The sequence below is a fragment of the Uloborus diversus genome, chromosome 3 (genome assembly GCF_026930045.1).
Source record: "Uloborus diversus isolate 005 chromosome 3, Udiv.v.3.1, whole genome shotgun sequence".
Lineage (NCBI taxonomy): Eukaryota > Metazoa > Arthropoda > Arachnida > Araneae > Uloboridae > Uloborus > Uloborus diversus.
This window is the reverse complement of record NC_072733.1, coordinates 47,438,375-47,454,147: the sequence shown is the minus strand read 5'-3', so window position 1 is coordinate 47,454,147 and position 15,773 is coordinate 47,438,375. Positions and strand designations below refer to the sequence as shown.

The 15,773-nt window shown below is 32.1% G+C and overlaps 1 protein-coding gene across 1 annotated transcript in view; it reads left to right on the top strand.

Annotated features, from left to right (window-relative positions):
* The window catches only part of LOC129218499 (glypican-5-like), a 198,614-nt gene extending 188,803 nt beyond the window's left edge, over positions 1 to 9,811 (top strand). Inside the window, exons 6-7 of the mRNA XM_054852784.1 lie at positions 4,686 to 4,818; positions 9,485 to 9,811. Coding sequence (XP_054708759.1) covers positions 4,686 to 4,818; positions 9,485 to 9,609 — 258 coding nt within the window. The 3' untranslated portion in view covers positions 9,610 to 9,811. The remainder of the gene's footprint in view (positions 1 to 4,685; positions 4,819 to 9,484) is intronic.
* The last annotated feature ends 5,962 nt before the right edge of the window (positions 9,812 to 15,773 follow it).

Genomic DNA, 15,773 nt, shown 5'->3' with positions numbered 1-15,773 from the left:
TAATACACTGCAATGCCTCGAATTTTGCCCTTGAAAAAGGGCAAAATTCGAGGGCCCTTGAAAAAGGCCCTTCCTTTAAGGGTTAGGGTGACGGGTGGTTGATGGTTCCTTACTTAAATGAAATGCCCGCTTTTATGAAAAACTAATGTTTTTTCATATAAGCGGGCGTAGTTTCGTAGTTTTTGAAAAAAAATTCATTGAGTTCAAGCCCTTTATCCCCCCACCCCAGGAAAAAATCGAAATAACGTGTCTATCTTAAACTGAAATAGGCTCTATTTCGTTGTTTATACGGGGAAAATGATAATGAAGTCACGTGGTTTAAATATTTGATAGAAGTCGTATGTTGTATCTGATGCATGTTTCAAAATATTTTCAATTCACTACATTAAATGCTGGAATCGTTCGCCAGTTGGAGCAAAAGTTTCGCAGACCCCCTTCAGTGGGCTAATTTCCTTTATATTTTAACGAACTCATATTGCGGCCTCTCGTCCCAGTTTGTTGATGGTTCAATATCAGGCTCCAAATCTTTCTCCAGTAAAATTAGAAAAATGCTGCGCTACTCTGAAAAGCGTTCCATGGTTGGTTTTAAGCCATAAGATTTCAAGTTGACCCGACGGTTTTGAGTAAAGACCAATATTTATGACGAATATCACATGCCGTAAAATACGGCGTATGCTCTCCTTAACTTACTAACCGCGATCTGTGAATGCAAAATGTGTACGCTGTCTGAAAACAGCTAATAGAATATTAAAATTGCACACTTCAACTATAAAACCACCGAGTTCTTTTAGAGACGGAGCTAAGCATGCGTGGGAATTCTCTTATGCAAAAAGGTACTTGCCAAAAAGGTAGTACGTTGTACCGCATGCCAAAAAAAAAAAAAAAACGTTGGACCGATCTCAATTATTTTAATACTATTGATAATTTTTATTTTATTTTATGATTAACAAATAGCACCTATAGTCTTACAAATCCTATAATGAAATCACATGATAGTTATATTGAACAAATTTTATTCTAGAAAGTGTTGTTTCAGTAATAATGAGTAATTTTCAGAAAATTGCAACTTAATTTTTTTAATGGTTTTAATCAATATTGAACTCCTTTCTTAAAGTAAATTAATTTAGTTCATAATAATTGGCTTTTTTTTTTCCTTTTTTTGTCAAAAAGGAAAAAAAAAAAAAAAAATACGACAGCACTTGTTCAAACCCAAGAAGGTGGGGTAGGTTGGTCCACTCTTTGTGGGGTACGTTAGACCGGACCAACCTACCCCACATAAGTTAAATACTTTTTTCATCTTAAAATAATTATAACAATATTCTCTCTAATAACTCTCAATAATTATAACAATAGTCTAAGTGTTTGCTCTTAAAACATTCATTTCATTTCATATTACACATGTTTTGAAATAATAATAATAAAAACTTACGTCGAAAAAAGCAAAGATATATTTTAGAATTATTTAACAAAAATTATACTAAATTAATTTTTTGAAAGATTTATTTCACATCTGCACTTTTTTACTATTTATATTTTCAAATATACTTTTAATTTTTTGCAGACAATTGATTTCTAAGAGTAAAATATGCAATACATGCTATTATAAATTTCCTGTATTAAACAATTCATTTTTGCTAAATAAACATTCTATATAGAAACAAAATAAAAAAAAAATTAAGGAATACAAAAATATACTTTTACTTACGATTATCTAATTTTGATTTTAGAACACAAAGATATGCTAACTTAAAGCTGCCAATTTTATTGTAATTTTTTCTTTGAAATATATGGTATTAGTGTAACAGGATTCTTTTCTTTTTGTTAGAGCAATGCAATGAAGAAAAAAAGATCTCCCCCCCCCCAGCAAATATTGATGTGACTTTACAAAAAAGTAACATGACTTATCCTTTCAAAACCCAGTCCAATAAAAGTGCTACTTCCAAAGCTCAAGAAGTAGCACTTTTATACTCATTGAGATATCATTTAACGCATCTTTAGTTAACTTGAATCTGCATTAATTGTCTCATGAATATTCAATGATTGATTTTTCTTTTTATTTTTAAAAAATAACTGTGTACTAATGGTAAATACTTATTTTGTATTTAAATAAAGATGATTTATCAATTAAAATCAATTTAATATGTCATATTTATCTTTAAACTTTATATTTTTCATCCTACACACGAACGATAATAAGGTTGTTGCAAAAATTGATAGTATTTATCACTGAAATCAAAACAAATGTTATTTGAGCTATGCGGTCCAACGTGCCCCACCAGGCGGACCAATGTACCCCCACCCGTGGGGCACGTTGGTCCACTTTACGAGGTTCCATTAAGAAATTAATAAAAAAAAGTTTATCAATTCAACACTTCCAAAAAAAATCTGTGGTGTTGAGAAGTATTTAGTGAAACTTATTGTAGAAAATGGAACTGCTCATTAAATTTTTTTATGAGATAAAAAATGATTAGTAAAAACGCCGACCAAAGTGCCCCACCTCCCCTCACATCCTAAATGCAGTTTTTTTTCGCATATTTCCCAGATAGTTATTGTAGCAGTATAAAAACACTGATTTTTAATCGAACTTGTTCTAACATTCAATTAGATTGTAATTAAAAACCTTATAAATTTTGAATCTCTACCCACTTCAATAGCCACACGATAAAAAAAAAAGGTTCTTCTCCATTGAAATTTAGACCTCTTGCCCGAGCAGAGGAAATTAACCCGGAGAAAGGAAACTTTGCATAATAATTTGAGTTAAGAGTTTACAAAATTAAAGACAGGCCCGTTATTTCGATTTTTCCAGGGGGGGGGGGGGCGTGAACTCAATGAAACTTTATCAAAAACTACTAAATCCTGCCCATGTAAAATCGTTAGTTTTTAAAGTAAGGGGAGCCATTGACCCCCAACACCCTAACCCCTTAAAGGAAGGACCTGGTTCAAGGGGTGGTCTTATGCCGTTTATGTGCTTAAAAATCCGAAGTATTGCAGCGTATTAGATATGTAGCTATTTTGTAATAAGTCACTCGTATTTAAGGAATTTTATGTAAAATTCCCAAAATTCAGGCCTCTTGCCAGAGCAGAAAATATTAACTTAACAGGCTTGAAATTTTACGCAGCAGTTTGTGTTAGGAAGTTAAAAAACTACTTCACTAAGGCTTAAAGTTCAGTGGAATTTAAAATGATTTGTAAAGCTTTTCTTTATAAATCAGATGCAGAGTTAAGATATTGAAAGTTTGAAGCAAAAATAAAAATGAGTCAAAAAATACAGAATTTTACTTTTTATACGGGCCCCAGGTCCCTTGTCTTATATTCAGGGGAAAAATCTCCATTGAAAAAAAATTCCATCGCAAAAAGTTTGATATTATTACGCTCAATTTATGACTTACACTACTTTACACTTGCCATCAATAACACCTTTTGAGGGAAAATATAGCAGTTAACATGGGCTTAAAATTACATATGCGAATAGAGTGTGGTTTTTCAAATTGATTGAGGCATTGTAGTGTGTTTTTGAGTATCATGGCATAACATTTGCATTTATTTTTGAATAGCAATGAAAGAGATAAATACTTTGTTTTTTTACTTCGACAACCTGTCATTCTTTTGAAACGGCGATAACTTCCAATCTTATCTTCTATACGGTCCCTTAAAACTTTGAACTCGAATACCTCCTTTAGTGTTAGTCACACCAAATATCAACATTTTTGTGTTAGTAATATCTTTCAATGGCGATTATTTCCCTAAAGATAAATTAGGGGACCTAGGGCTCGTATAGAAAGTTAAATTTTGTATTTTTGACTCATTTTTATTTTCGCTTCTAACTTTCAATATCTTAACTCTGCATCTGATTTTGAACATTTTTGCAATTGGAAATATGCATCTAAGACTAACGGTTGCGAAAATAGAGGTTTTTTGCAGGTTAAAACGGAATACCCTGTACATATGTAACTGTTAAAGGGATAAAACAGTCAAATCTCTAAATCTGAATGAAAGGGATTAGTAAAAATGACTCATGTCATGAAAAACATTAAAAAAATTACTTTACTTTAATCAAAATAATACTGATGCTTGGAGATAGAGATTTATTATATAGTATTCTCCAAATAGTAAATTCGATTTACAGTATGCTGTTCAAGATTCAATCCGTCCTCCCGTAAGCGCATTTCTCGCATTGAAAATCGAAAATACAATTCATTTCGCGCTTTGAATATAAAACTGTAAGTAAGCATAATGGGAAATGGAGGAGGGGGGGGGGAGCATTTAGAGTTTTCCAAAATATTACATTTGAATGTTCTTACAAGTATTTTTAAATTCCAAATGTTAAACATTCTCAAGATTAAAAATATCAAACTTTTACGCATCTTTTCTTTTTCTCTCTCATGTTCCATCTCACCTTTTTAGAAAAAAATTTCCATTAATTAAAACCAAAAATAAAAAATGATTCCTATTATATTCCTGTCTGTTTTTGTATATTTAACTTCTCCAAAATTAATTTCACTCCTCTAAAAAATCTCAAGTAGTATTTTCATGCCTTGAAGGAAAAAAAAAAAACACAGGAAACCTATGTGCTTGGCTCTGTATAGTATCTACGTGTGTTAGTGTTAGTGTGCATTTTACATTATAACAACCTCTCTTTACCTTAGAGAGGGCTCTTGAAATATTTTTTCTCGCATTTTTTGCAGGTTCTAAGTAGTCGGGTGACGTCAGTCCCTCAGTCGGATTCCTCCGTGATGCTGGAAGGCAGTGGAAGTGGTAGTGCCTTCACAGACGATGAAGACTACGCAGGTGCATCCGGCAGTGGGGACTTCCAGAAAGGTCGGTGCCACCTTCGCACGTTTGTACCAGACGAAACACTTGAGGGAACGGGTTTGCAGTAACTATCAAAAGCGAGTATAAGAAGGGGTTGTTTCCGAGCTAACGAATCTTGATGGGGAGCAGGTGGTAGGCATTCTCGGAAGAGGCGATAAAATATTGTTATAATTAGGCGCTGCGACATCAATTAACAAAACTCATAAATGCTAATTAATGAATGATTGCAGCTTCGGAGGTGCCAGGGAAATTAGATTGCCTAAGCTCATGACCGATAAATGATCAATGACTGATAGAAGTTCCGGCTGCTGATTATAACTCTTTTTCGAGCATGGAATTTGAGATTTAATTGACACTAATTTAAGAATTAGCTAGATGATAATTTAAATGGCAACTGATGAAGGTTAATTGAATTATGTGCGCGCGGATATTAAATGAGATTTTACGGATGATTTAATATCTACTTTAGTAAAAATTATTTGACAAATATTGGATTATTTCGGTATTAGATATTCAGAATTTTGAGTTAGATTGTATGTTTCTGTGTTTTTAACATTCATTATCCTATTTTATGATTTCACTAAAACTAGGATAACATTGATAAGCATGTTTTTATTGCATGAAATGAAACACTTTCAACCACATTCACGATATCTTGTGCATTCGAAAAAAAAATAAATAAACCATTTTCTATAATTATTAATAAAATCAAATACATATTTAATTGACTAAATTAAATTATTTCAGTGTAAGAAATCTCCCAGAAAACTAAGTCCTTTTTTCCCCGAGAGAAACTTTTATATTTCGTGCTATGTGAATACATTTTTCTCTTATTTGTTTTATTATGATATTAATCATAGGCAAAAAAATGTACAAAATCAATGGTGCGTGTTAGAAACACTTTTTCATGTTTGTGTTGATGGTAATTAATATAGCCGCCGTTCTTCACCCCGCAAAATTAAAACTTTTAAAATGTTTATATGATAAAAAATCAACGGTAGCCATCCATGTTTTTAGCAAACTTTTTGGGAAAAAGTTTGCTAAAAATTGGATTGAAAAAAATTAAAGTTAAAAATTTTAAAGTGTGTTAATGAGATTTTTTTTTTTGTTCTCTCCGTTTGTATTCCCTACCTCTTATTAATAACTTTTGAGGGAAGCGTCCAATTATTAAAAAAATAGTTTTTGCTAGAAAGATCATAGGGACATCTCATTCCCTTATTTAGTTTTTTTTTTATTTGGTTCAACTTTGAACAGTTCGCAGAAAATCTTAACATTAAATTATTTGGGAAAATTTCAATTTTATATAAATCAGGATCTAAAGACGAATTTGCTTCGAATTAGGGAGCTTAACAAGTACAAAAACGAATTTTTCTATTCAAAAATTCTAAGTGCATCATTTGAACAATTTAAAGATTTTTAGCATCAGCGGTAGCGGAAGAAATAGCAAAGGTAGTACTATAATTTCATAACGAAAAATTAAGTCAAACACAAAACGTCGGCAAAAGAAAAACGAGTGTGTTCGGGACTTCTAATCATCACTGGTAGCTTCAAAATACTAATAACTTTCCCTAATAGAAAATATAGTTCACTATTGATTTTAGCTATGTATTTTAATTTTTGCATAGTTAGCATAATTCCAGTGATTCAGCTACTGAGCAATTTGATGTATGAATTTTTAATATCTACCAAAAATTAATTCAATAGCTTTATATCTATTACGTAGGAAATGCAATCCTGAATTAAAATAGAAAAATTGCGATCACTTAGATCTGCTGTGTTCGCGTGATTGAAGCTCGTCAGTTTTAAATTGTTAAGCCTTAGGGAAAGATTAACCACTGTGTATTCAGTTATTACTAGTTTGCGTGTCTCGTACTTACTTGCAAATACTAGAACGAGAACTGTATTCGAACATTGACCTTATATATATATATATATATATATATATATATATATATATATATATATATATATATATATATATATATATATATATATATATATATAGATATATATATATAGATATATATATATATATATATTTAAGTTGCTAATGTACCCTTCTGTAAGGAGACGCACTCAATTTTGCTTGCTCCTTGAAAAACCTTGCTGTAACATGAATGGATGCGATCATCAATTTTTTTAAAACTGAAACAGAAAATAAATTAATACATATTAACGGTTAAATTTACAAAGCAACAAAGCACTGATAGGCTACCAAAATCGGTATTTGGCAAAACTAGAACGCTCAGCAAATATGTTGTTTGACGTCACATAGAAAAAAACTTGAATCAATAATTCATGTAGTGCAGTCTTGATTCTATTTCGAACCAAAGTTTAATTTGTATTAACTATGGAATTGTCATCCCCGAAGAAGATATCAGTGATGAACTCTCAGACATGTTCAACAGGCGACATAAAAGAGAAATATGAGGTAACGAGAAGTAAATGGTTGTAATTGAAGAAACGAAAGTTTTAAGTAAAGCGTGAGCAAAGTACAAACCATGAGTAAGCTTTCATTGAAAAGTTTTTCTGAATCATGCTCTACTACAACACCTGCCAAGGTTATTATTGCCATACCCAGGGGTTCCCCCCCCCACCCCTTCGAGCAAGGGCGCACCCCCTAAAATTGCAAAGATCCTCCCCCCAAAGCAAGAACGCCCCTCCTAAAAAGAGAAAAATACCCTTCAAAACACTCCCCCTAAAAATTTCAATGGCGCAGTCCGCACCATGACCCCCCCCCCCCCCAGGTAGGCACCCTTGCCATACCTTGCCGACAAACAAATGGAGAGCTTCCCTACCATTTGTAGGGGAATATGGGACAAAGTGAAATAGCTAAGATAACTTACCATTTCCAAAATAAACAAACTAGAAATTTGCTTTGAAAATTCCAGTACATAAAGCAATAAAAATGTATTTTATTCTAAAACTTGCATTGAAACATTTATATTTTTGGCAGTGAATTTGTACATTTAAGAAAAGGTAGTAAATTTCCCCCCTTTTTTCATGAAGCAAAGTGAAAAAAAAATATATTTTTTTAATGATACACTCTATATCTGATTATTAAAAATATTTTTGATTAAATGAACAAGTTACTAAAATGGTGAATAAATTGATAGTGAAACAATAAACAAATAAACGTAACAGTTTAAAGTGATTAATTGATTAATACATGAGAATTAGTAAATGAGTAAATAAAATACTGAAAGGATAAGAAAATATATCAGTGAATGAATCAATGAATTTTTAAATGAAGAAAGGCAAATTCATTACTTTGTAAATGTATACATATGTGATTTAATAAATAATTGAATACGTAAACGAAATGAATTATTTCACTTTGCCCTTCCCCTCCCCTACATGAACTTTACTAAAAGATCAATAATTATTAAATAAATCAATACTGTACCGAATATTAGTAGGTCTCAGTTTGTATTTAAAATGTTAATAATAAAATATTTATTATTTCGTAGTAACAAAAATAATTTTTGATTTACAGAAAATTGTTATTGCTTATTACAATATGAGTATCAATTTTTGAAAATTGCTTGTATTATCGTATACTTTGATCTTCAGAGATAACTTTATTCTGACTAGAGAAGCCTACATGTATTACTATAGTTAAAATTTTACGAAATAGGTGGTGCTGAAAGCAGGATAAGTAGCTCAATATTTCTCTTTGCCCCACATTCCTCCTACTACTTATTTTCTCCAAATTTTTTTTTTCGGCACTTACGCTGCTTTGAATCTAGGTGCTTAGTAGGTAATGGAAAAACTAAGTGTGGAAAAACATTGATGGGCATTGTTCTACGTAGAAATCTGCGACTTCAGGTACCTGAGTTTCTTTGATGAACCGGTTATTGTTTTGGCTACCCATCTAAAGTTGCGTTTTAAGGCTCAATTTCGAGAAATTTTGCAGGAGTAAGCTCTGGACCACCCAGTTTGTATTTGAACGTCACACTTATGACCATGATTATATTCTTAATTTTTTCCCCACTCTTTGAAGAGGAAATGTAGGATATGAGGGGAGGGGGGGAATGCTTCTTACGCTGTTTCGCGGAGAACAACGAAACGGTAAGAAAGTGAACCAGATAGCATTAGTGGTATTTAAGATCGATGTTACGGTCATTTTCAGATTTCAATAAAGCAGTTTTTAGCAACTTTTGCGAATTAATTTTCTATTGATTTCTTACATTAAAAAAAAAAAAAAAAGTTGCAATGTGAAAAAAGTATAATAATACCTGATTTTGAAATAAGTCTCACGATTACTTCTTTTCAATGCGAAATATTTTTAAAAAATAAAACTAATAAATTATTTATAGCTTAGATAAGCATTCATAAGTTATAAATAACATAGTAATAGAACTACATATGAGGCAGTGAGTAGCAAAGGGATATAAATGGACATTTTCAAGATTTGAGTAAAATACATTTAAAGATAAGCTCCTTGGTAGACTTTCATTGAAAAGCTTTTCTAATTCATGCTGTATAACAGCACCTACCAGGACTACTAGTACTATCTCTTGCCGCAAGACAGAGAAGAGGTTGACCTATCATGTGTACTGGTAATCTCCAAATTTTTACTTTTTGTTACTTACACCCCTTTGCTTCTCACGGCCTCATATAAGTATTCATAAATATTTCTTACTTATTCATATTTTCCTCTCTTTTTTAGGGGATAAAACGGATCTTCATTTTGATAGGGACGAAGGAAATGCTCCTGTAGCCAGTGCCCATAGACACAGTTTGTCCATCGTCCTTGTTATCTACTTCTTCTTTCATCTCTTAAGAAGGCAATGAGGAACACATGTTTAGCAATACTTTCACGAAACTGCAACTCGATAATGCGCACATTTCCAATAGCACCGCATAACTGTGTGCTAACGGTTCGTTCCTTGCTTTCCGTAGCTAGCAATTTTTTCTCCTTTTTTAACTAAATAAAGTGGTGGTTAAGGACCTATTTCAGATAATCTCATGGCAAAAATAAACGGAAACACCAAGGAAGCGATTATAAACGTAGATCAAGACAAGGTTGCAGTATCTCTGTTACAAGGGTTTCACTATTCAACTGGCTTTCAACTCAAACAATTGTCTCATGCTGAGTTCGCAAAGTCAAGGCTGCTATTACACTGGTGCTGCTAACTGCCATTGTTTAAAATTTGAACCCTGAAAAATCTATGCTGGTACATCTATTTCCAAATATAGCCTTTTTACTGTTAAAGTCGGTGCACAGTGTTATTGTCATGTTGAAAGTTGTTGTCATGTTGAAATATTTGGCTGTGTTGTCTGTTGCAGAAACGATGTTGTTGGTCTAGGTCTCGGATCATTACGGAACGAATCTTGCAATCGAATCTAGTAGCCGTGAAGCAGTATCAAATTTATTCCTTGCACACCCGTGTCATCACATCATTTTTAACTTAATTTCTCTTTTTAACTTAAAGAGTGCCATTTTTTGTTTATCATCCATAGGGCATTTCGTTATGTGTCAACATTTTTAGTCTGTAAGCATTTCTGGGAGTTGAAGGCGAATGTAAACTAGCAGTTATTGTGATAATGCAAAATTGCGGTTGGTAGAGATGAGTAAAAGTTACTCGTTCTCGATCAACGCAAAAATTTGTATATGTGTGTCATCTTGTCGCCCTTAGATTAATCTTTTATAATTATAAATATATTATTGGCGGGATTCCGCATCTAAGGTGATATTTCGGTGGATAAAAGTCAGTTACACGAAGCAAGGTTGTGATCCAATTGTTTCCTATAATTTCCTCCTTGCCCTGCTACATTTCTATTTATTTCTTCGTTGCATCCAACCTTTCTGAGCTTATTTGTTGTGTTATTCGCTGTCATGATATTGACCATCAGAGGAGTGATTTTTTCACGGTTCAAGAGGAGTCGATACACTCTGTTGCAAGCAGTTGCTTTTGAACTTGTTCCACTCGCAATAATTCTAGCCTTACTCTATTTTCGAACAAAGTCTTCATATAGGTGATGAACCTCCGTTTTCATTGTCTTCCTCCACAGCTTTTGACCTGCGGCTGCGGTGTGATAAAGAGCATATTTTTGTGATCTCTTGTTTGTTGTAACATGTTAATTACCGGAAGACGTACGCTGTAGAGATAACAAGGCCGTATCCAGTCCTCACTGCTCTGTAAGAGAAACAGTGGGGGTTAATGAAATAATTTTTTAAGATTACCGTTGTTATAATAATGGAAAAATTATCGATAAAATGAAGTTATACACATGTTAATACGCTTACAGAATGATTGTTCATGTATTGTCCGCTTAAAAAAATGTCAAAAAACACTATTTAAAATAATAATTCTAAGTTTATTAAAGCTAAGATTACCGTTGTAACTAGTAGAAAGATAATCTATAAAAATGAAGTTATACGCATATTAATACGCTTACAGAATGATTGTTCATGTATCGTCCCCTTAATGTCAAAAAACACTATCTAAAATAATAATTATAAGTTTATTAAAGCTTAGTTTATAATGTCTGATAACAGAGTAGGGCGCACACCATTAATGCATGCAAACATTCAATAATTAGTTTCAGAGGTGTCATCAAAATAAGTCATAAATTTTATCCCATGATTTGCTTTCAGTGTTGTTTTCCATGTGGTGATATGCATGACCATTAATGAATAATAGGCCCGTCGTTTACAGGATTAATAATGGACAATTGCACCCCTTTCCGAAAATCAGAAACTTAAAATTATTTACTCATGCGTGTATGTATTTTTTGTTCCCCTGTCCCGAGTTATGTTATTATGCATTGAACAATCGGTAAATTTACCTCCCCCCTCTTCCTCCCCGGAAAGGTGTAATAACGGGTCTGATTGTGAATGTGCATGAATAACAAAATACGAGATATGATCGAGCGTAAAGAAATTAATACTCAAATTTAGCGACAGGGCGACGTCAAAAATTTTTCAACACATTCATGACATTTTTAGTTTGCTCTTCTTTCTTTTCCTTATTTCAAATTTATTAAATTACTTATATGTTTATTACTTTCTAAATTTGTTTATTTTTTATTTTTTATAATCTTTACGCAAGCCGTTTTGAATTTTATGTACAATTCAAAATTAATGAACAATTTAATGTAAAAACATAATTTCCAAGGAACAGCAACTTTTATTTGACTTTGACCATAAATTAAAAAAATATATACTTCAGCTCGTTTAACGTAAGTAAGGAAGCTATAATCAATTTCGTTTTGTGGTTTTTATTTACTAATTTAACACAACAAAGTCTAGTTAATTGATTTCTCTGTTTTTTCTTTTCTTTTTTAACTACTCGGGATTTATCGTTTTTTAAAATAAACCTCTGTAGAATTTTCTAACAAATGAAGTTTTAAACATAGTTCAAATTAATGGAGCTTAATATTTTAAGAAAAACAAAATAAGAGCAGCCATATAATACATAATAATTAGAAAGCATAATCTTGTACTTTTATCCTGTATTATACTTACTTTGATCGTATGCCGTACTTTGCTTCATATTATATCAAAAATAAATCTAAGATATTTATTTTTTATACACTCAAAAAAACGTAAATTCTATCTGTAAACGTTAAAATTTCATTTAATGAAATATAGTTAATAAATTTTTGGAAAACTAAAAGCTAGAGCAGCAAATTATTAAGAGTAAAGTTAGAGTGAGATTGATAAAACAAAGTCTATCTTCGTTGAAGTTGTTAAAAATATATTAACGTTGGCTATATAAAAAAATATCTGGTTTTATACCATGAGTATGATTCAAAGTTAACTAATAAAATACGGAACAAAGATTCGGATTTTAACTGTAAATAGTAAATTTGGACATGAGTACAGTTGCAATAATGTTTTGATCTAAGCAAGATTATACATGTACAAACTATTTTTTTACTTGTGGATAGTGAATAAAATTTGTAACTATTATTTGTTGTCAATGTGGCAGTTGAATAACAATTGTAGCATGTACTGTCTCTGCGAAACATGGGAAAATGTACAAAAGCCCATGTTAAGAATACGTAATGCTGTATGGTAATCGGCAAGCCATTAAAGCTATATATGCCTATATTAAAAACTAGTTGAGCAATATTAGTTTTATAAAATATATTTCAATCAGAGCTCATCGCTTATATTTTCTACGCACAAGACATAACCAATACTTCCCTTACTATAGATCTCTACGACGTTCGCTCTAGAGGTGGGCAATGTCGTTTTTTTTAATGATCCGTTCATCACATGATCGTTCATTCTTTTGACCCGTTCATTTAACTCGTTCATTTGATTGACTTCGTTCATTTAAAAAAGTTGTAGGTCATCCCTCTGCTCATACTCACGTACATTCGAAATGTTTTATTAGATAAGTAATATTCTTTGAAGGAAAAATAACTAAAATTATCTAAAGGTTGGAATATATGCCCATGAAAAATGAATAAAACAAACTTGACTCAGGTTCAGATGTATATGAATCAATTATAGTTCATTTTGTAAGATATTTCTCGGTTGCCGAATGATAAGGTATGTTTTCCATTCCAAAATCTCAAAACAATAAGTTAATAAATTTTTCTAACTACAGTACTATATAAATACATATAGTACAACCAATAGACCATGCATAACGAAAAAAGTAACAACAAATTATATCGGTAACTCAGCCGGAGGATAACTTAATTAAGAAAAAGACAATAGCAAGACTAAATAGCAAGGGGTGTCAAAATTACTCCAGAGTACCGATGAGAAGAGGGGAAAAAAACCGCAACACTTGTTTTTTTACCATGTGGAAAAAATTAGACCATAATAATCCTTATTAAAAATCTCTGGATAATGAATGTAAAATAAGCGACTTGGAAGTCGCCAAGTAAGTTAAAAATAAAGCCAAATCAGTATAGATATGACCATGTGACGGAAATGGACATTTGGAGTAGTTTCGACAGTATATTTTGTTTTATAAATACAAATAAAACAAGCTAGAAATGTTATTTTGGATAGTTACAGTAAGGATTTGTCATAAGAATTACGTAGAACATTAACAGTTATTGTTTTAATAATTGAAGAATATGCTATAGAATGCATATGACAGAATAGGACTCGTGTCTGTCCCGTTCCGTCACAGGCATTTTATTGCATGTCGTTCAGTTATTTTCTTCAAATTGACTAACTTTTACTGTTCTACATAGCTCTTATGACAAATATTTCTGTTGCTATCAAAAATAAAATTTGTAGCTCGTATTATTTGTATTTATGAAGCAAAATCTAGTGACAAAACACAAAACTACTCCAAATGTCCCGCTCCGTCACATGGAATTTCCAATTGATGGTAGTTGATAGGGATGTTATAGAATACAAAAAGATCGCCAGAAAAGTCATAAAAGGTATTTTTAGAAATAATTTTGGCGACAGAAAGCGTGAGAAGGATTTTAGCAGGTGCGTGGGACAGGAAGTGGAATGTCCAAACATTTTGTTAGTAGTCCAAGAAAGTTACACGAAACACTGCTATACTAATGGACACATTGAAAAATTGCAAATAAGCAGCGATTAAAGAAAAATGATGAATAAAACAGAAAGTAAAAACGTTCACAAAATGACTATATTGAACTGCACTGAGAAAAAGGATATTTGAGATTGATTGAGAGTTAAAAATGTGAAGATTAATGTTTTTTGTTTTTTTTTAGACAGACTAGAGCAGATCTTTGATCCAGTAATCAAAGTCGCAGGCAGGGAAACGAAAAATTTGTCCATCAATTGTTTTCAATAAAACCAGTGGTAATTAATTTAAACTATTTCAATTTTCGCTTTCACCATCCGCCCCCCCTCCCCCGAAATTTATTATCCCCGCTGAGAATGTGTCTCTAACTTGAAAATCTACTTTCTTTACGGAACCCAAAATAAAATTTTAAGAAACAAAAAAGAAATTGTGATAAAACATCTATTTTTGAAATCATTTTAAAGTTTAGATTTAATTGCACATTGTAAGTTTTTTACTATGAATAACTTCAAGAAATCTCTTATTAAAATATTCACCCGTTTTTGATTTTTATGCGCAGTTCTATGTTCATTTGAATATTCAAATATTTAAATCTGACGTCCACCACAGCCTTTTAATTTTGTCTCTCACCGTCCAGCATCGAAATTTTTCAGTTTGAATTTGTTTTTGTTACGAAACCCTCTGTACAAAACAACGGATACGGCTTTGTCGACCACAACATTTCCAATCAACTAATATCTCCAGATATGAAACAAAAAAGCTTTCAGTTCCTAGATTTTCAAATTCCTAGATTTTAGAAAAACCTGCCAGAGAGCTGGACTCTCTCTTAAGGGATCATTACCACTTCCTCCGCAGTATGCGTCTTCCGAAGTTGTTCAACATGAGCAAAATAAGATGAAAAATTCCGCGACTCGCCTTTGCCTTTGTGATTATTGGAAATGAAAATTGTCTGATTATTTTGTGTTGCAATGTCTCATGTGATGCATTTTTAAAAAATAATTGTAAATCAAGAGGAATGTGATTATGATATTTTGTTTTCTAAACTATACATGTTTCAGTTTTTTTCTTAGGGCTGCGAAAGATTTGTGTTTGTGCACTTTGCATGGTTCGTGAGGCCAAAAGAACTTTTTAGTCAAAAGTGTGAGCTTTGCAATTAGCGGTTATAAAATGTATCTTTTTTTATTGTGTTAAACCGCAGCCTTTGTTATGTTACTGCTTAATTTTTTAAGATAATGTGGCGCAGAAAATAAAAATTATAAAACCCACATTTGTGTTGAGTTACTTTTATTTATTACTAGCCGCCTGCGGCGACCAGCTGGTTCGCCTTCTTGCGCCATTCGCCTTTCTGTGCAAGCAGCCACCTACGGCGGCTGTTTGGCTAACTTGTCATTTACCTTTTTACTTCAAGTTTGCCGCCTTCGGCGTTTGTTTAAATAAATTTGGCAGCAGTATTAATCAATCCATCTCTATCTTTTTTTTGTGCCA